This window comes from Somniosus microcephalus, chromosome 27 (assembly GCF_052327205.1).
Source record: "Somniosus microcephalus isolate GS21.2 chromosome 27, FLI_Smic_1.0, whole genome shotgun sequence".
NCBI classification, from domain to species: Eukaryota; Metazoa; Chordata; class Chondrichthyes; order Squaliformes; family Somniosidae; genus Somniosus; species Somniosus microcephalus.
In genome coordinates this window covers 47994141-48016809 of record NC_141013.1, presented here as the reverse complement: position 1 = coordinate 48016809, position 22669 = coordinate 47994141, and the positions used below count along the sequence as shown (strand labels likewise).

General features: G+C 52.3%; 1 protein-coding gene across 1 annotated transcript in view; it reads left to right on the top strand.

Moving 5' to 3' along the window:
* The window catches only part of lrrk1 (leucine-rich repeat kinase 1), a 404527-nt gene that overhangs the window by 252450 nt on the left and 129408 nt on the right, over positions 1–22669 (top strand). Inside the window, 1 exon segment of the mRNA XM_085968973.1 lies at positions 19447–21925. Coding sequence (XP_085825099.1) covers positions 19447–21925 — 2479 coding nt within the window.

Sequence of the window (22669 nt, the reverse complement as noted above, 5' to 3'; positions counted from 1 at the left end):
TACACAGTAGCCGCCGATGTCCGCCGTATGGGACTTTGAGGCCATAAAGACCTGGTGGCGTGTGCGCATAGCCGATAGGGAGTAGCGTCGCACCGTGTCAGGGTGGATGAAGCTCTCCGTGCTTCCGCAGTCGAAAAGGCAATTTGTGGCATGGCCATTTACCTTTACGTTCATCATGGACCTGGCTAGTTGATGGGGCCTAGATTGGTCCAGGGTGATGGAGGCCATCGTCGAGGTCGGTGGGTCGCTGTAGTATTCGCCCACGCCGAGGGCCTGGTCCCGAGATGGTGTCCAAGATGGCGGCTCCCCCTCGGCTGGTGGTGTCCAAAATGGCGGCCCGCACGGCTCACACGTGGTTGGTGGGGTCCAAAATGGCGGCCTGTACGGTTCACACGCGGCGCTGCTGGAATTGGGGGTCGATTTCGCCCTGCACACTCTCGCATAGTGGCCTTTCTTGCCGCATTTGGAGCAGGTCGCGTCCTTTGCTGGGCATTGCTGTCTGGGGTGCTTGGCCTGGCCGCAGAAATAGCATTTCTGGCCTCTGGTCATTGCAGCTGTAGTTGGGCTGCTGGCGGCTTGTGGCCTTACCGGGTCCCAAGATGGCTGCTCCCGTGGCATCCACGTGGCCATCCGGTCAGGGGGGTAGGTGTCCATGTTCTGGAGAGCCACGTCTAACGAGTTAGCGAGGGCCACCGTCTTCTGCAGGTCGAGCCCCCTCTGTTCCAGCAGCCTCTGCCGAGTATAGTTGGACCTGATGCCGGCTACGTAGGCGTCTCGGATCAGGTCTTCCGTGCATTCCTTGGCCGTCACCGCTTTGCAATTACAGGCCCGGCCGAGGACTCTCAGTGCCAGTAAATATTCAGCGCCCGATTCCCCGGGGCGCTGTTTTCGGGTAGCCAGGTGTTTGGCGTAGACCTCGTTAACAGGCCTCACGTATTGTTCCTTTAGCGTCGCGATGGCGGCCGCGTAAGTAGTGGCGTCTCGGATGATCGAGTAGACTCGGTGGCTCACCCGTGAGTTCAAGACAAGCCGTTTCGCGTCATCTGTAGTGACTGTAGTGCTGGAGGCCTCCAGGAAGGCTTCGAAACAGCTCAGCCAGTGTTCAAAGTTATTGGCTGCATCTGCTGCTTGAGGATCCAGGTCTAAACGTTTCGGCTTCAAGATTTGCTCCATGTTGAAAATTAGTCAATAAAATTGATGCGCTATCAACAATACCAAAGACTACGAAATGGACTTATATGAAGTAGGCTTTTATTGACTAAGAACTAGAGCATGCCTCTGCTAGTGAATCCATCCTAAGAGCTCCCGGGGGAAGGGTGGTGAGTCACTTTTATACCCGGGCTTAGGGGTGGAGCCAGGGGCTGAGACATGCCTGGACTTGCACAGGGTTAACAGTGGTTTACCACACAGGCATGTACAGGTTAACAGTGGTTTACCACATGCACCATCACAGGCCCCTCTACACCCATGGGAGTGGCCCTCATCTCCATGGCAACGGGTGCATATTGATTTTGCTGGTCCATTCATGGACTCAATGTTTTTAATAGCCGTGGATGCGCACTCGAAATGGCCTGAGGTCATCAAAATGTCCTCCACTACCACGGAGAAAACTATTGCAGTCCTACGGACCATTTTTGCCAGGAATGGCTTGCCAGAACAGATTTGCTCCGACAACGGACCACAGTTTGTGTCCGAAGAGTTCCGGAAGTTCTTGAAAAAGAATGGGGTAAGGCATTACACATCCGCCCCGTATCATCCAGCCACAAATGGATTGGCTGAGAGGTTCGTACAATCCTTTAAGAAGGCAATAAAGGCTATGTACAATGACAAGATTCCACTGCAGCACAAGGTGGACAATTTCCTGTTCGCCTACCAGAATGCGACACATGCAGTCACCAACCAGGCCCCAGCCATGATGTTCTTTAACCGAAGGTTAAGATCTGGCCTGGATTTGCTCAGACCAAACGTACGAAGAGATGTTGAGAGTAAGCAATTCCAGCACATCCATGAGAAGCCAACAAGGAGCTTCAATGTAGGGCAACCAATCTTGGCCCGCGACTACCGAACAGAAAAATGGCAGCCAGGAACGATATGCACACGGCAGGGCCCACTAATGTACACAGTGGACGTTGGGGAGAGCATTGTGAGACGCCATGCTGACCAGATCCTAGAGTCACAGGAACAAGCCAACCCCATGCCTCGCCCATACGTACCTGGTGAGGAACCCGACGTACAGGTAGCATCTACCCCAGAAACAGTAGCATCGGAAGCTGATGAACCAACCGATGACAGGGGGCCAGAATCGCCTCCGCACCAAGAGCAAGACACTCGGGAAAGGCGCTATCCAGAAAGGATCAGGAAGCCTCCCCAAAGACTGAATATATAAATAGACTATTTTCAGCTAATCTTGCATGTTAAAAGTGTTAATTGTAATTAGTTTGATATTTAATTGTTAAATGAGTGTTATGGTACTGTTAATCTAAAAGGGGAGGAATTGTAATGTATATACCTTTAAGGGGGGGAACTACTTTTTACAGCTCATGTATACTGTAGTACCGGCAGTGACCACACCTGTATATAACACTGAGTAGTAATCTGTACAGTCAGTTCCACTGTGAGCCACGTTGAGTAAACACCTGTTGTACCGTTCTCCTGCAGTCTGTGTCTTATTATACACAGACACAACAGGGAGGACCAGGGGTCACAATTTAAGTTGTGTAAGGCCAGATCTAGATGTCAGGAGGTGGTTCTTTTGCCAGAGAATAGTGGACCTCTGGAGCAGGCTGCGGCACGTGCGGTGGACGCTGAGAACGAGAGCTGGACCTGTTTCTAGCTGGGGTGGAGATCACCTCTTACAGAAGGCAGGCACTACATAGAATTACCAGGATCTCCTGAATGTTGGGCAACGCGAGTCTCACTGACAATTAAACACATGAAATGCTCATCTTATTAATGGCATAATTCCATGATTCTATACAGCACAGAAGGAGGCAATTAGTCCCACTCCCCCCTGCTCTTTCCCCACAGCCCTGCAAATTTCTCCCCTTCAAGTATTTCTCCAATTCCCCTTTTGAAAGTTACTATTGAATCTGCTCCCACCGCCCTTTCAGGCAGCGCATTCCAGATCACAACAACTCGCTGCAGAAAAACATTCTCATCTCCCCTCTGGTTCTTTTACCGATTCTCTTCAATCTGTGTCCTCTGGTTACCGACCCTCCTGCCACTGGAAACACTTTCTCCTTATTTACTCTATCAAAACCCCTCATTATTTTGAACACCTCCATTAAATCTCCCCTTAACCTTCTCTGCTCTGAGGAGGACAATCTCAGCTTCTCCAGTCTCTCCACATTAACTGAAGTCCCTCCTCCCCTGAGACTGTTCCAGTGACTCCCCTGCACCCTCTCCAAAAACATTATGTCAAATGTTGTGGCATTTTAGCCACCTGATGTGCATGGACCCACAGTGCAAGGGGAGAGAGATGGAGAGGGAAGGGGAGGGAGAGAGGAGGAACACCAGAAATACCAACACAGGAAGACAGGTCGCCCTGGGTACAGGAGAACAGCACATAGAAACATAGAAGATAGGAGCAGGAGGAGGCCATTCGGCCCCTCGAGCCTGCTCCGCCATTCAATGCGATCATGGCTGATCATCCAAATTCAGTACCCGGTCCCTGCCTTCTCCCCATATCCCTTGATCCCTTTAGCCTTAAGAAATATATCCAACTCTTTCTTGAATATATTTAATGAACTGGCCTCCACCGCCCTCTGTGGCAGAGAATTCCACAGGTTCACCACTCTCTGGGTGAAGAAATTCCTCCTCATTTCAGTCCTAAATGGCTTACCCCTTATCCTTAGACTGTGACCCCTGGTTCTGGACTCCCCGGCCATCAGAAACATCCTTCCTGCATCTAGTCTGTCCAGACCTGACAGAATTTTATAGGTTTCGATGAGATCCCCTCTCAATCTTCTAAACTCCAGTGAGTATAAGCCCAATCGACACAATCTCTCCTCATACGTCATTCCTGCCATCCCAGGTATCAGCCTGGTGAATCTTCGCTGCACTCCTTCCATGGCAAGAACGTCCTTCCTCAGGTAAGGCGACCAAAACTGCACACAATACTCAAGGTGCGGTCTCACCATGGCCCTGTACAACTGTAGCAAGACATCCTTGTTCCTGTACTCGAACCCTCTTGCTACGAAGGCCAACATACCATTTGCCTTCTTAACCGCCTGCTGCACCTGCATGCTTACCTTCAGCGACTGGTGCACAAGAACACCCAGGTCTCTTTACACTTCCCCTTCTCCCAATCTATTGCCGTTCAAATAATAGTCTGCCTTCCTGTTTTTGCCACCAAAGTGGATAACCTCACATTTATCCACATTATAGTGCATTTGCCATGTTTCTGCCCAATCACCCAAATCGTACTGGAGTTTCACGACATCCTCCTCACAGCTTACCCTCCCACCCAGCTTTGTGTCGTCTGCAAATTTGGAGATATTACATCCAATTCCCTCGTCCAGATCATTAATATATATTGTGAACAGCTGGGGTCCTAGGACCGATCCTTGCGGTACCCCACTAGTCACTGCCTGCCACTCGGAAAACGACCCGTTTATTCCAACTCTTTGCTTTCTGTCCGCCAACCAGTTCTCTATCCAAGTCAATACCTTGCCCCCAATCCCATGTGCCTTAATCTTGCACGCTAATCTCTTATGTGGGACCTTATCGAAAGCCTTCTGAAAGTCCAAATACACCACATCCACTGGTTCTCCCTTATCTATTTTACCAGTTACATCCTCAAAAAATTCCAGTAGATTAGTCAAGCATGATTTACCTTTTGTAAATCCATGTTGACTTTGTCCGATCCTGTCACTGCTTTCCAAGTGCTCTGCTATTACATCTTTTATAATAGACTCTAGCATTTTCCCCACTACCGATGTCAGGCTTACCAGTCTATAATTCCCTGCTTTTTCTCTACCACCTTTTTTGAATAGTGGGGTAACATTAGCTACCCTCCAATCCATGGGAACTGTTCCAGGGTCTATCGAGTTCTGGAAGATGACCAGCAATGCATCTACTATTTCTAGGACCACTTCCTTAAGTACCCTGGGATGTAGATTATCAGGCCCTGGGGATTTATCGGCCTTTAGTCCCATCAATTTCCCTAACACCATTTCCCTACAAATACTGATTTCTTTCAGTTCCACCCTTTCATCAGACCCTATGTTCCCCGGCATCTCTGGGAGGTTATTTGTGTCCTCCTTTGTGAAGACAGAACCAAAATATGTATTTAATTGGTCTGCCATTTCTTTGTTCCCCATTATAAATTCCCCTGATTCTGACTGCAAGGGACCTACGCTTGACTTCACCAATCTTTTTCTCTTCACATATCTATAAAAGCTTTTACAGTCAGTTTTTATGTTCCCTGCTAGCTTACTCTCATTCTATTTTCCCTTTCTTAATTAATCCCTTTGTCCTCCTTTGTTGACTCCTAAACTGCTCCCAATCCTCAGGATTATTGCTTTTTCTGGCCAATTTATATGTCCTCTCCTTGGATCTTATGTTATCCCTAATATTCCTTGTTAGCCACGGTTGAGTCACCTTTTTTGTTTTATTTTTATGCCAAACTGGGATGAACAAATTCTGTAGTTCATCCATTCGGTCTTTGAATGTTTGCCATTGCCTATCCACCGTCAACCCTTTGAGTGCCATTCCCCAATCAATCCTACCCAACTCGCTCCTCAGACCATCGTAGTTTCCTTTATTTAAATTGAGGACCCTTGTCTCTGAGTCAACTACTTCATTCTCCATCTTAATGAAGAATTCGATCATATTATGATCGCTCCGACCCAAGGGGCCTCGTACAACAAGATTGCTAATTAATCCTTTCTCGTTACATAATACCCAGTCTAAGATGGCCTGATCTCTGGTTGGTTCCTCGACATATTGGTCCAGGAAACCATCCCGTCAACACTCCAGGAATTCCTCCTCCATAGTATTGTTACTAATTTGGTTGGCCAAATCTATATGTAGATTAAAGTCACCCATGATGACTGCTGTGCCCTTATTGCACGCTTCTTTAATTTCCCTTTTAATGCCATTCCCAACCTCCGCCTTACTGTTTGGAGGTCTACATACCACTCCCACTAATGTTTTTTTCCCCTTAGTATTTCTCAATTCTACCCATACAGATTCCACATCATCAGAGCTAATATCCTTCATTACAATTGTATTAATCCCTTCTTTAACCAGTAATGCTACCCCACCGCCCTTTCCTTTTTGCCTATCTTTCCTGAATATCGAATACCCCTGGATGTTGAGTTCCCAGTCCTGGCCTTCCTTGAGCCACGTTTCCGTAATCCCAACCAAATCATATTCGTTTACCTCTATTTGCGCAGCCAATTCGTCCACCTTATTACAAATGCTCTTCGCATTAAGACACAAAGCCTTCAGGCTTGTTTTTTTAATGCTCTTAGACCTATTAGAATTATTATTTACTGTGGCCAGGAGGACGGGCCCCCCCTCCTGGGTACAGGAGAACGGCCCCTCCCCCCCCCCACCGGGTACAAGAGGACTGGCCCCCCCCGGGTACAGGAGGATGCCCCCCCCCCCGGGTACAGGAGGACGGCTCCCCCCCCCGGGTACAGGAGGACGCCCCCCCAGATGGTGGACGCAGAAGGTTTCCTTTGCTGGTGGCCTGCTGTGTAATCAGAAACGGATTGAGAACGGGCCATCCCTGCTCTGACTCCCAGCACAGGGGCCTGGGGATCAGAGTCTCAGACTCCCAGCACAGGGGCCTGGGGCGCGGGGATCAGTCTCAGACTCCCAGCACAGGGGCCTGGGGCGCGGGGATCAGAGTCTCAGACTCCCAGCACAGGGGCCTGGGGATCAGAGTCTCAGACTCCCAGCACAGGGGCCTGGGGCGCGGGGATCAGTCTCAGACTCCCAGCACAGGGGCCTGGGGCGCGGGGATCAGTCTCAGACTCCCAGCACAGGGGCCTGGGGCGCGGGGATCAGTCTCAGACTCCCAGCACAGGGGCCTGGGGCGCGGGGATCAGTCTCAGACTCCCAGCACAGGGGCCTGGGGCGCGGGGATCAGAGTCTCAGACTCCCAGCACAGGGGCCTGGGGCGCGGGGATCAGTCTCAGACTCCCAGCACAGGGGCCTGGGGTAAATCAGACACAGGCTAATCCACCCGAGCAGCAATGGGAGAGATTACACGCAGGATAAAGCTCAGTCTGTGAGCCGATGTGAGACCAGGCCAGTCACTGAGGGCGGAGGGAGGACGGCGATCCTGGAGTGCAGTCCGGCCAGGATGTCATGTCCCCTTATTGTTTCGTGTGGCCTGAGCGCTCAGAGCTGTTTGTGCAGGACACTGGCCCCTATTGACATCCTCGAACAGACAACAGCCTCTTGTTGGGAATTCTGTGCGCTGATAAGCAAACACACACTCACTCCTTTATTCACTGGATCGAAAGCAAGCCCTGCCTGGGCGTCAGTGTTGGGGTGGGTCCGGGGGTGGGTGACTGACTGCTGATTCTCCCAGGGCTCTCATTGACTCAGTCCGGGACCCTCTGCGTCTATTCAATCCAGTTCATTCCCTCGCTGTCAGCCCCAAGGCCCCTCAGAGCTGCACCGGTGTCCCTACAACCCAAAGAATCTAATTGCTGTCTGCCATTCCTGGGCTCGCTGTGGGTGCACTCCACCCTCGTGTAAAGCGCACTCTCCCTGACCCCCTCGCCCCAAGGACAGGCCTCTGGTCACCTGCTCGCGCCATGGCCAGATGCTGCACCAATTGGCTATCCAACTGTGGAAGGCATCACAGCCCGTCTCCCCAACCTCAGCATGTGCTCACTGTCCAGCGGAACTGTCACATGGTGATCAGAGGCAGGACCCCTGGCAGATTGTCCCCTCCCAAAACAGGGAGAACTGCCCAATGTAACAACAACTTGCATTTATACAGCACCTGTAATGTAGTGAAATGTCCCAAGGCCTTTCACAGGAGCGATTATCAGACAAAATTTCACACCGAGCCACAAAAGGAGATATTAGGACAGGTGGCTCGGTCAAAGAGGCAGGTTTTAAAGGAGCATCTTAAAGGGGGAGAGAGAGGCGGAGAGGTTTAGGGAGTGAATTCCAGAGCTTAGGGCCCAGGGGCTGAAGGCACGGCCGCCAATGGTGGAGTGATGGAAATCGGGGGATGCGCAAGAGGCCAGAATTGGAGGAGCGCAGAGATTGCTGAGGGTTGTAGGGCTGGAGGAGGTTACAGAGATAGGGAGGGGCGAGGGCTGGAGGAGGTTAAAGAGATAGGGAGGGGGGCCATCATTGCTGCCCCAACCTTGCTGTGTGAAAATTGGCTGCTGCGTTTCCCACATTACAACAGTGACTACACTCCAAAAATGTCTTCATTGTCTGTAAAGCGCTTTGGGACGTCCGGAGGTGGTGAGAGGAGCTGTAGCAATGGGAAACCTTTCTGTTTATGTGCCCCAGCAAGTGTTACTGGGTACTGGGGATATATGGCGATGCCTCACCAGTGTAACCACGCCGCAAGAGCTTGCGGATAAGGTAGCAAGGCATTGCACTAAAGGGCGAGAAGGACACGGACTGCGGTGAGGCAGAGCGAGTTAGAGTTGAGCTGCGTTTTGTAAAGCACCAGCGTGATATTTTCCTTCATCAACAGGAAGCGATCTTTCAGCTGCTCGCGGTTATAAGATGTGGTGAGAGGCCGTGAGACGTTGCAAACAGCCCGGCCCAGGCACACTGTCTGCAAACAGCCCGGCCCAGGCACACTGTCTGCAAACAGCCCGGCCCAGACACACTGGCCTAGAAATTCAGTTGGCACCGCGCCAGGGCTTTAGCGCCGGAAATTTAGCGCCGGCGCTAAGTCCCCCTGCGCGCGCCAAAAATTCAGTAGCGCCGCGCCCAAACGGCTGCCGGCGCTACAGGAGGGTGTCAGCACCTCGAAATGGGCGCTGACTGCCGCATTGCGGCGCAATTCCGGCGCTGCGGCACCCGATGCGGTGCGGCAGGCTGGGGAAGTGCAGGCCTCCTCCTTCAGTTAAGGAGGAGCTGCCTGCACCCGCCCGCTGGCCGTTGAAATCTTGAAAAAAATGAGCCCGGCACCTCGGCGAAGTGCCGGGCTCGCAGGCCAGACGCATCTGTTCCGCGGGGGGGGGGGGGTGGAAGAGTCCGGGGAGGGAGGTGCGGGCAGGCGGCCGGCGGGAAAGCGGCCGGCCGCCGCGCGACCTTAATGCGCCGGCGCTAACTCGCGTAGGACTCTGCTGAAACATCGTTAGTTGCGGCTGCCACGGGCGAGGCGGCCGCAACTCAATTTCGGCGTTGGGGCCCGTCACCACGGCAACCGGGACGCTGCGCACACCGATGACGTCATCGGTGCCGGCGCAGCGCAACCGGTCTAACGCCGATGGCAGGGCCCCACTGAATTTACAAACCGGCCATAACTCCGGCGCTAGGCCCTCTAGCACCTCAAATGGGGCGCTAACCCTACTGAATTTTCAGCCCACTGTCTGCAAACAGCCCGGCCCAGACACACTGGCCTAGAAATTCAGTTCGGTCGCTATTGCGGCGCTAAAGTCGGGCGCTCGTCAAATTTAGCGGCCGCCGGAAAGTGCAGGCGAGCTCGCCGAAATTCAGTAGATTTGGCCAACTTTTTGGCCGAGCGCTGCAAAAGGCGTTGGAACCCTGTGTTCAGGCGCTAATCCGGCGATGCAGCCTGATAACGCCGATTCCGGGCGCAGCGCAGGTGCGATCATGTGGTGAGTGTCAGCAGACACCCTGACGCCGGCCAGCTCTTAAAGGGAGAAGGGTCAACTTTGACTGCAGCCACGCCCTGCATGCTGTAGCCCTGCAACTAGGCCTCAGCACTGGTTGTGTGCCATATCAACGCCTGGAGGTCATGGAGAGGGCCCGTGAAAGAGCCCAGCGGTTCTCTGAGCATGCGCTGGGTGTGCTCCTTCATGGGGTGCGCAAAAGAAGACGGGTCGTGTGCCCGGCTAGTGGCAGGAAGGCTCCCAGGAGCCAGTTCAGGGAGGCGTGGACCAAAATTGCCCGGAGGGTCTCCTCCAACTCCGATGTTCCCAGGAGTGCGGACCAGTGCCGCAAGAAATACAATGACCTATGTCGGCTGGTCAAGGTGAGTACCCTTTCCAGTGTCCCCCTCATCCTTGCATGTGCACCTCCCATTAGGGCCAAAGGGACATCCAAGGTCTAATGCCCAGCCCTGCTGCCGCTGCAATGGCACTTGCATGTTAATCAATAGCTCTTTCTGCACTTACCACACTGTGCAAGCTATTCCACCATGGGAGGACTCACACACACCAACGGGGCACCACACTGTACTTAGACGCCCTCCTTTCTGTTGCAGGCCAAGCTGGAGAGGAACGCCAGGAGCCTGCGTGTCACTGGTGGAGGCCCTCGCGATTACCAGGAGCTAACGGTTCTGGAAGAGAGGGTGGCCCGACTCCTGCGTCACCCGGTGATTGGGCCTGTGGCGCTCGGCGACGCCGACCCTATACTGGAACCCACTGGTAAGGACAGGACCGGGTGCACCTCTCTCCTTGCCCTCGCGCATCAGATCTACATCCTTCCCCACTGGCCGAAAAATGCGCATAATGCACCAGTGCGGCCTCCCTCGCTGTCGGCCTGTCCTCACTCTAAAGCTACACTTGTGCCTTCCTGCTTTCAGCTGGTGAGGAGGAGGTGCTCCCTGAAGCCCAGACAGCCAGGCCCTCGGAGGAGGAGGACGTCGAGGAGCAGCAGGAAGGCGCCACCTCGGGGGAACCCTCCTCCGCTCCAGGAGATGGCAATGAAGGGGAGACGTCTGGCGTGCCGGAGAGCCAGGGGGAGGCGGGGGAGGGGAGCCCCGAACCTGGTCCCAGTGGCATGGACGCACGCGGCAAGGCTCCGGCGGCACACCAGCCTTCTGCCCAGAGGGGGGAGGCGGTGGAGGGGAGGGCAGAACCTGGTCCCAGTGGCGTGGCCGCACACGGCAACGCTCCGGCGGCACGCCAGCCTTCTGGCCAGAGGGTGGAGGCGCCCTCCAGTCTGGACTCGGACGTCGCCCAGGAGGTGCGCCTCCTGGACGAGATGTCGGCGGCGTCGGAACGTCGAAATCATGGAGGTGGTGGCACAGATGCCTCACGCCATCGAAAGCCTCGCTCAAAGTGTGGTGGCTTTCGGCCAATCCCAGGCCAGGGGCCTAGAGCTATTCGCAGCAGCGCACGCCAGGGGGGTGGAGCTCCTTGTGGCAGCGCATGAGAGGGGGGTCGAACAACTCGAGGCAGCGCAGCACGCCAGTCGCCAGCTGAGAGGTGCTGTGCAGACAATGGCACTGCAGATGCGGGCACATGCCAGCGCAGTTGGGGCACTGACTTCTGCCACCCTCGCACTGGCGCGGAGGCGTCGCCAGGCCAGCCGCCACCCTGCTGCCGCACACCGGTCTGGCGACCAACAGTTTGGCGCGCTTGCTCCCCGGCCAGGCCGCCCGAGTGCACGTGTCTGGCGCCCAGCGCGCGCCTGGCATCACCCACCTTGTCCCCATTGGTGCAGGCGAGCCTGCCACTCCCCCAGCCATGGTGCAAGGAGCTGCTGCAGGCAGTGAAGAGGGCCACCCACAGCTGCGGCAGCCACCAGCCGGCCCCTCCCGGGCCCGCCCTCGTGTAGGCCGACCCCCAAGGGCATCTGGCGAGACGCCTTGTCGCCCTGAGGATCCTTCCCCCAGCCTCGCCACAGCCTCACGGCCCAGCTTGAGGCGCAGCAGGACGGGCCGGGGCAAAAGACGGCTGTCGACAGACTCGCCCTCTCGCCACACCGAATAGAGTGTGTTCACCGAGGGTTTGGGTGATGCGGGGGCTTCTGTTCTGGGGGGCATTATGTGGTTTGGTTTTATGGGGGTCTTTGTGTTGTGGGGGGGGGGCTTGTTTTTGTTAGGCCAGTGACGAAGGCCATTTGGATGCTGATGTTATGTTAGTCCTCCCCAGGTTTTGGGAGTGACAGAAGTTTGTTACTGTTTTTTGGGGGTCTTCTCTGTTTTGCTCTTCCATGTGGGAAGGGCCCTGAGTTTTTGAAATAAAGATGTTTATTTATTCACCATGTGCAGGTGTCATGTTTCAAGTGGTTGTTGGGTTAACCGGCTGAGGGCTTGCGAAGCGGCTGCGTTCAGTGGGCCAGGCCATTCCCTGACAGGGGGCCTAGAAGTGTCGAGCAATAAGCCCCCGGCGGACGGCCCTTGGACCTTGTCGCTCCCTCCTGGCCTGGTGCTGCTCCTCCTCAGGGTCCTCCTGCTCGTCCTCCTGAGGTGGTGGCCCAATGTCAGGTGGCAGTGCCTGAGTCCTGCGGATAGCCAGGTTGTGGAGCATGCAGCACACCACGACGAACTGGGAGACTCTATCTGGCGAATACTGAAGAGACCCGGCCGAACGATCCAGGCAACGGAACCGTTGCTTGAGGACGCCTATCGTTTGCTCTATTAGGTTCCTTGTGGCTTGATGGCTTTCGTTGTATGCCAGCTCCGCTGGGGTCCTGGGCGCGCGGAGCGGGGTCATGAGCCATCTGCACAAAGGGTAGCCCTTGTCCCCGATAAGCCATCCCCTTGGTGGAGGCTGTGCCTGGAACATGTCAGCCACAGTAGTCTGGCGCAGGATAAAGGCATCGTGGCTGCTTCCTGGGAAGCGGGCATTGACAGCTAGGATGCGCTGCCTGTGGTCACACACCAGCTGCACATTTAGGGAATGGTAGCCCTTCCGGTTGCGGTATTGCTCGGCATTGTGGATAGGTGCCCGCATAGCCACATGCGTGCAGTCAATGGCGCCCTGCACCATGGGGAAGGCCGCGATCCTGGCAAATCCGAATGCACGCTGCTCCTGCTTGTGTTGGGTCATGGGAAGGAGATGAATTGGTGCCTCCTCGCGAAAAGTGCTTCGTTGACCTGTCGGATGCAGCGATGCGCGGCGAACTGGGAGATGTTCGCGATGTCCCCAGCAGCGGCTTGGAAGGAGCCGCTTGCATAAAAGCTGAGAGCCACCGTGACCTTCACTTCCACCGAGAGAGACGCCCTGGACATGAGCTGTGGCTGCAAATCTGCATGAAGCAGCTGGCAGATCTCTTCAACCACCTCCCTTCTGAAGCGCAGCCTCTTAACACAATGCGCCGCAGTCATGGTGAGATATGAGACCTGCTCCCGGTATTGCCTGACTGGGTAAGGCCTACGTTGGCGACGCCTAATGGCCCCTCTGCGTCTAGGCATGCCTGGCCCTCTCTCAAAGCGTCTGCGAGCCCTTCGCACAAAATGTAGGAACTGAGGGTTGGCCCCCCATGCAGCCCCCATTACAAAGTTCCAACCAGCAAAATCACAAGGATGCAAATGTCAAAGCACTGGCTAGAAGCCAAAAAGACCTCTCCTATGGTGTCCGAAATCAGTAATCTCTGTGCCTTGCTCTCTGTGCAGAAATCCAAACCAGTCAAGTCATTGCAGCGAAATGGCTAGCTTTTATGGGTGAGTGGATTGTTGTGTATGTAATATGTGTGCTACTTTGAACCTATGGACAGGACTGCACTACTTGTTGGGCGTAGTGATACACAGTACCACTCCTGGCCATAGGGGTATAAATAGTACTGTGGGTACTGATCCCCCTCAGTTCTCGCCTGTGGGCATGAAGTAAAGACCTATGTATAGTTCCTACCTCCAACCAGTAAAGACCTGTTTGAGTTATACGTTTAAGTCTTTGTGTTAATTGTTCAATACAATACACATACTTAACACTGGCGACGAGTCGGTTCGAACCCTGCGGCAGTTATTCCACAGCGGCTTCGTCCAAAGACAGGACGTTGAAGAGAGGTTCCAATCCTCAACACCCCACTGAAAACTGAAGGGCAGCAGAAATCCTGACAGCTTCCAGCGACTGGAAGCGACAGGCATTAGGACCCTGAAGCCTCCATAACCTCGTGGGTAAGCCAGAGCCCGGGAGGGCGCGAGCGGGTAAGCCAGAGCCCGGGAGGGAGCGAGCAAGAGCCGCCGAGCGGGTGAGCCAGAGGCCGGGAGCCGCTTCAAGCGGGAGGCGCTTAGCGGGCCAGCGATCGCACCGGTGATAAGGGCTGAGAACCGTTTCGGGCGGGCGGCGCACCAGCGATCGCACAGGAGATAAGAGCCGCAGTCGGGCTGAAAGTCAGCGACGAGAAGCGCGGGAAAACCGCCATTGAAGTGGGCGGGGAGAGCGAGAAGCGCGGGAAAGCCGCCATTTTTCGCGGGAAAACCGCTGGGGAAGAAGGCAGAAGCGGGAAAACCGCCATTTTGTGGGCGGAGGACGACGGCAAGAGCGGGAAGCCGCCATCTTGGATAACAGTTAAAAAAAAAAAAAATCTGAGAAATTGCAAATCTGATAAAGTACTACAATGCCTAAACACGGGAATATTAGCAACTTTGATAGTGACATCGAAGATTGGGCCATATATGTTGAACGAGTTAAAAATTATTGTAAGGCCAATAAAATTCGTGAGGCTGATAAAGCACTAACATTATTAAATTTAATGGGTGCGAAGACATACGGGCAATTGAAACACCTGTTATCACCAGATGAACCGGCGGATAAGACGTTCGATGAGATTGTTACTGTCCTGAAAGATCATCTAAACCCCACGCCGCTGATGCTAGCGGAACGATTTAAATTTTACGACAGAAGGCAGCTACAGCATGAAAGCAATGCTGATTATTTGCTGGAATTGCGTAAATTAGCGAAATATTGCCAGTTTGGAACGGGACTGACAGAGGCACTTTGAGACAAATTTGTGTGTGGTTTATTTAAACAGGATACACAAAAGCGACTGCTCGAGGAGAATGAGCTGACGCTTGAGAAGGCGGTCACTATGGCAGCAGCACACGAAGCCGCAGCGAGAGGCACGGCAGTAATGCAGCTACGGTCACCGGAGCTCAGTGCACACAAATTGGGTGTGAGTTCTGGCAAATGTTATCGTTGTGGAAAGACAACGCATGATCAGAACCAGTGTTGGTTTAAAAACCAAGAATGTAGAACTTGTGGTAGGCTTGGACATATAGCTAGAGTATGCAGGTCAGGGAAGAAGACCAGCAACAAGAAGTCACCGCAAGGAAAATACGCAAAGGTACACAAGGTGACCGAACAGGAGTCCGATTCAGACGCTAGCAGTAATGAACTGGCTAGCTTAAGCTGTAATGAACTGGCTAGCTTAAGAGTACTCAACGCTGGTAAGGGTGCAGACCTCCAGACAATTTGGGTCACTCTTCAGATAGAAGGAGTCCAAGTAAAACTGGAATTGGACACTGGATCGGCATTGACGGTCATAAATAAGAAAGATTACGGAAAGTTATTCCAACATATTCCCCTACAGGATACGGGGATTATATTGAAAACATACACGGGGCAAAGAGTGTACCCCATCGGGAAAATAGAGGTTGCAGTGGTCCACAAGGGCGAAGACAGTCAAATAATGGACTTATATGTGATATCTGAAGGAGGTCCTCCACTACTAGGACGGGAGTGGATTAGGAAAATGAATATGGACTGGCATTTCCTACAAACAATAACGAGTGAGAACTCGGTGAAGATAGTCGGCCCAGACTCTGGAACGGATGATGGTAAGCCCAACTCAGGTGCAAAAGACAAAGTTTCAGCACAGAATTCCACTGAGCAACAACAACATAGTTTAACTGTGGATTCTGAGTCTGGCAAGTCTACTGATGTGCCCATTTCTGAGGGACACCGGGCTCGAACTCAACTCCATTTCAAACTACAACAGCAATTAGAACAAATGCTTCGCCGTTTTGAGCAAGAGTTGAATGCAACGAAAGAGTTCTTTGATATAGAGTTGGAGAATCTGGAAAGACAACAGAAGCAGCTGATGGAGAAAATGGAGCAGGAGCACACAAAACGTCTGATGTCAGAGGAGTTAATGGTCAGCCAACTCCTGCATATGCTGGAGGACAGGACTCTGAAATGGGAAAAACTTGAACATGAACTTCAATATTCAAACGAAAGGGGTTCGGAGCTCTCAAAGGTTATTGGAAGAGCTGAGGTGGCAACACAGACTGAGATGACTGCAACAGAGCAGCCCTTGGATGCCAAAAGTACGCTGACTCACGTCAACGTAGAACAACAGACCGCTGAAACAGCTGCTCCGGTAGAGGGATTGCATAGTCCGATCAATCAATCTCCAAAGGAAGTTGAAGTATTAAAATCACAAATGAGGTCACTAGTAAACGACTTGCTGAAAGCCCAGAAAAAGCTGGATGCAGAGGTACACATGAAGAAGTCTCTTCAGGAAAGATGTCTGGATTTGGAACAAGAGCTGGCTAACGTCCAGCTGGGTATGGAGGAAATAGACGACCCTCTCACTGGTCTAGCTCAGGACGACACTGAATATTACGATGTCCTGTCCTGCCCAGCTTGTAACTTCGACTCCCAAAGTGCAGAAATCATGGAGGAGCACCAAAAGTCTACGGAACATCGGGAGAAGCTGGCTCTACGACGGAAACAGGAGGAAGAGAAGGAGGAACTGCGCATGCAGCTGGCAGCTGTGGCAGCTGACAATGGAGCCCAGAGAGTCTCCAAGAAGCAGAAAAGGAAAAGTAAAAACAGAAGATGACCCATCTGAACCATTATCACCTCTACCAGATCACACACGTGGTCCCTCCGAACGGAGCCAATTCAGTTCGGAAGTTCAAACTGTTAAATCCATGGAAGGACTATTGAATGAGTCACTCCAGCAACGTGAACCGACTACACCACAGAGATTGAATCTGTGAACTGTTTTCCGCAGAGACTGAATCTGTGATCTGTTTTGACATGAAGTTATCTATGTATCTATGTTATTCTGTTATGTAAACCTGAAGTTATATATGTATATATGTTATTATGTTATGTTAAATGGGGAGATGACTGTAAAGCTAGGAAGGGAGGAATGTTGTGTATGTAATATGTGTGCTACTTTGAACCTATGGACAGGACTGCACTACTTGTTGGGCGTAGTGATACGCAGTACCACTCCTGGCCATAGGGGTATAAATAGTACTGTGGGTACTGATCCCCCTCAGTTCCCGTCTGTGGGCATGAAGTAAAGACCTATGTATAGTTCCTACCTCCAACCAGTAAAGACCTGTTTGAGTTATACGTTTAAGTCTTTGTGTTAATTGTTCAATACAATACACATACTTAACATGGATGTGCCCTTTAATTAGCGCTCCCCGAATCCCACAGGGCCTCTGTTGAGTTCCATTTCACAGTTCTTAGCAGCGCCACGGCCACATCGGCCGGGCGCCACTGAATTTCCGGTTTGGGGCGCACAAACGGCGTTGCACGACGGAATGACGTCATAAGATGCGCGCGCAGCTGAGCGGGCGCTAACACTTTGCGCCGGCGCTAAAGCCCAGCTGAATTTCGGCGTAGGCGCAGATCCGGCGGTGCCCGGGCGCTAAGTGGATAGCGCCGGAAATCTGGCGCTAACGGCTGGCACAAACAGCTGAATTTCTAGGCCAGAGTCTGCAAACAGCCCGGCCCAGACACACTGTCTGCAAACAGCCCGGCCCAGACACACTGTCTGCAAACAGCCCGGCCCAGACACACTGTCTGCAAACAGCCCGGCCCAGACACACTGTCTGCAAACAGCCCGGCCGGGGGAAGTGGGGAATGTCGGGTGTTTGGGGGGGGGGCGGTGGGGGGAAGGGAGAGCTTGCATGACACTCGATTGTCCCGAAGGGGGATGAGATCCCATTGCAGGAATGTCAGAGTGAGGCGTCTGGTGCCGAGGGTGCGACTGAACCCCTGGGCTACACGACCTGGGGAGCAGGATCGGGTCCCAGTCAGATTGCAGCCCCCTCACCAGAAGATCATGCATCCATGTGCCTGGGGGGAACCTCTGTGGGAGTGAGTTGGTGCGTTCAGGGCACAGGAGCACACAGACACTTTGACACCCCCTGCACCGACCCCCTACCTTTCCCAAGCATCTAGACTTCATATGCAAGACTAGACAGCAAGATTTGGCAGGCTATTCGACCAAGGGATGGGGAGGCTCCCCTCACCGAGCGATGATCAGAAGTGGGTGCCATGGTGGATTTATCCCCCCTCCCTGACCCAGGGGCACTGAGGCAAACTGTAGCCGCCCCCCCGCCTGCCCCCCGCAAATCCTGCCCCAGTCAAGTGGTTTCATGTTTTTATAAGTGAACTATAAAACTTTTTTTGCGTTGATTCAGTGATGGAGAGAGTAGCACACAGACAGCGAGACAGACAGACACATGCACAGACAGACAGAGAGACAGACACATGCACACAGACAGCCAGATAGAGAGGCAGACACATGCACAGACAGCGAGACAGACAGACACATGCACAGACAGACAGAGAGGCAGACAGCGAGACAGACAGACACATGCACAAAGACAGACAGACAGAGAGACAGACACATGCACTGGCACAGACAGAGAGACAGACACAGGCACAGACAGAGAGACAGACGCACGCACAGGCACAGACAGAGAGACAGGCCTCCCTGAGCCCAGCAACGCTCCCACAGCCTGCTCACCTCTGCTATGTTTTCAGTGTAGCCACAAACTGAAGCTGCAGCTGGAGACTGAGAGCAGTGCCGTGAAGAGGAAGTGACGGGCGTGAGCCACAGCGCTCAAAGCCAAGCTCGCAGGGGAAGAGCGAAGAAGGGGAAGAGGTGAACTGCCCGGCCCCAGGCCTGAGACAATCAAACAAAGAACGTATGAACCCAGCCGCCAACCTGTTCACCTCACTCACCGCCCGTGTAAAGCCCTGGCACCTTTGGGAGCTGTGTGCAGTGGGTGCTTCCCTGCACTGATCGCAGCAACACAGCAGTTTGCTGATGTTTGAATCGCACCAACACTTCTATTAATAAACCTCTTGTTCTTAAAGGAACTGAACGTCAATGATGGCCAGAGAGCAGGGCAGAGTCTGTGGCACCAGCGGGCAGTGTGGGAGGGGCACTACTGAGGGAGCGCCGCACTGTCGGAGGGGCAGTACTGAGGGAACGCTGCACTGTGGGAGGGGCAGTACTGAGGGAGCGCCGCACTGTGGGAGGGGCAGTACTGAGGGAGCGCCGCACTGTGGGAGGGGCAGTACTGAGGGAGCGCCGCACTGTCAGAGGGGCAGTACTGAGGGAGCGCCGCACTGTGGGAGGGGCAGTACTGAGGGAGCGCCGCACTGTCGGAGGGGCGGTACTGAGGGAGCGCCGCACTGTCGGAGGGGCGGTACTGAGGGAGCGCCGCACTGTCGGAGTGGCGGTACTGAGGGAGCGCCGCACTGTCAGAGGGGCAGTACTGAGGGAGCGCCGCACTGTGGGAGGGGCAGTACTGAGGGAGCGCCGCACTGTGGGAGGGGCAGTACTGAGGGTGCTCCCCCTAAGCCCAAGAGCTGGGATATTACAAACCGTGTTACACAGAGCCTCGATATTACAAACCGTGTTGCACAGAGCCGGGATATTACAAACCGTGTTACACAGAGCCTCGATATTACAAACCGTGTTACACAGAGCCTCGATATTACAAACCGTGTTACACAGAGCCTCGATATTACAAACCGTGTTGCACAGAGCCGGGATATTACAAACCGTGTTACACAGAGCCGGGATATTACAAACCATGTTACACAGAGCCGGGATATTACAAACCGTGTTACACAGAGCCTCGATATTACAAACCGTGTTACACAGAGCCTCGATATTACAAACCATGTTACACAGAGCCGGGATATTACAAATCGTGTTACACAGAGCCTCGATATTACAAACCGTGTTACACAGAGCCTCGATATTACAAACCGTGTTGCACAGAGCCGGGATATGACAAACCGTGTTACACAGAGCCGGGATATTACAAACCATGTTACACAGAGCCTCGATATTACAAACCATGTTACACAGAGCCGGGATATTACAAACCGTGTTACACAGAGCCTCGATATTACAAACCGTGTTACACAGAGCCTCGATATTACAAACCGTGTTACTCAGAGCCGGGATATTACAAACCGTGTTACACAGAGCCTCGATATTACAAACCATGTTACACAGAGCCGGGATATTACAAACCGTGTTACACAGAGCCTCGATATTGCAAACCGTGTTACACAGAGCCTCGAAATTACAAACCGTGTTACACAGAGCCGGGATATTACAAACCGTGTTACACAGAGCCTCGATATTACAAACCGTGTTACACAGAGCCTCGATATTAAAAACCGTGTTACACAGAGCCTCGATATTACAAACCGTGTTACACAGAGCCTCGATATTGCAAACCGTGTTGCACAGAGCCGGGATATTACAAACCGTGTTACACAGAGCCGGGATATTACAAACCATGTTACACAGAGCCGGGATATTACAAACCGTGTTACACAGAGCCTCGATATTACAAACCGTGTTACACAGAGCCGGGATATTACAAACCGTGTTACACAGAGCCTCGATATTACAAACCGTGTTACACAGAGCCGGGATATTACAAACCGTGTTACACAGAGCCGGGATATTACAAACCGTGTTACACAGAGCCTCGATATTGCAAACCGTGTTACACAGAGCCTCGAAATTACAAACCGTGTTACACAGAGCCGGGATATTACAAACCGTGTTACACAGAGCCGGGATATTACAAACCGTGTTACACAGAGCCTCGATACTACAAACCGTGTTACACAGAGCCTCGATATTACAAACCGTGTTACACAGAGCCGGGATATTACAAACCGTGTTACACAGAGCCTCGATATTACAAACCGTGTTACACAGAGCCTCGATATTACAAACCGTGTTACACAGAGCCGGGATAGTACAAACTGTGTTACACAGAGCCTCGATATTACAAACCGTGTTACACAGAGCCTCGATATTACAAACCGTGTTACACAGAGCCGGGATACTACAAACCGTGTTACACAGAGCCTCGATATTACAAACCGTGTTACACAGAGCCGGGATATTACATACCCTGTTACACAGAGCCGGGATATTACAAACCGTGTTACACAGAGCCTGGATATTACAAACCGTGTTACACAGAGCCTCGATATTACAAACCGTGTTACACAGAGCCGGGATATTACAAACCGTGTTACACAGAGCCTCGATATTACAAACCGTGTTACACAGAGCCGGGATATTACATACCCTGTTACACAGAGCCGGGATATTACAAACTGTGTTACACAGAGCCGGGATATTACAAACCGTGTTACAGAGAGCCTCGATATTACAAACCGTGTTACACAGACCCTCGATATTACAAACCGTGTTACACAGAGCCTCGATATTACAAACCGTGTTACACAGAGCCTCGATATTACAAACCCTGTTACACAGAGCCTCGATATTACAAACCGTGTTACACAGAGCCTGGATATTACAAACCGTTACACAGAGCCGGGATATTACAAACCGTGTTACACAGAGCCGGGATATTACAAACCGTGTTACACAGAGCTGGGATATTACAAACCGTGTTACACAGAGCCGGGATATTACAAACCGTGTTACACAGAGCCTCGATATTACAAACCGTGTTACACAGAGCCTCGATATTACAAACCGTGTTACACAGAGCCGGGATATTACAAACCGTGTTACACAGAGCCTCGATATTACAAACCGTGTTACACAGAGCCTCGATATTACAAACCGTGTTACACAGAGCCTCGATATTACAAACCGTGTTACACAGAGCCGGGATATTACAAACCGTGTTACACAGAGCCGGGATATTACAAACCGTGTTACACAGAGCTGGGATATTACAAACCGTGTTACACAGAGCCTGGATATTACAAACCCTGTTACACAGAGCCGGGATATTACAAACCCTGTTACACAGAGCCGGGATATTACAAACCGTGTTACACAGAGCCTGGATATTACAAACCGTGTTACTCAGAGCCTTGATATTACAAACCGTGTTACACAGAGCCGGGATATTACAAACCGTGTTACACAGAGCCTCGATATTACAAACTGTGTTACACAGAGCCTCGATATTACAAACCGTGTTACACAGAGCCGGGATATTACAAACCGTGTTACACAGAGCCGGGATATTACAAACCGTGTTACACAGAGCCGGGTTATTACAAACCATGTTACACAGAGCCGGGATATTACAAACCGTGTTACACAGAGCTGGGATATTACAAACCGTGTTACACAGAGCCGGGTTATTACAAACCGTGTTACACAGAGCCGGGATATTACAAACTGTGTTACACAGAGCCGGGATACTACAAACTGTGTTACACAGAGCTGGGATATTACAAACCATGTTACACAGAGCTGGGATATTACAAACCGTGTTACACAGAGCCGGGTTATTACAAACCGTGTTACACAGAGCTGGGATATTACAAACTGTGTTACACAGAGCCGGGTTATTACAAACCGTGTTACACAGAGCCGGGTTATTACAAACCGTGTTACACAGAGCCGGGATATTACAAACCGTGTTACACAGAGCCGGGTTATTACAAATTGTGTTACACAGAGCTGGGATATTACAAACCGTGTTACACAGAGCTGGGATATTACAAACCGTGTTACACAGAGCTGGGATATTACAAACCGTGTTACACAGAGCTGGGATATTACAAACCGTGTTACACAGAGCCGGGTTATTACA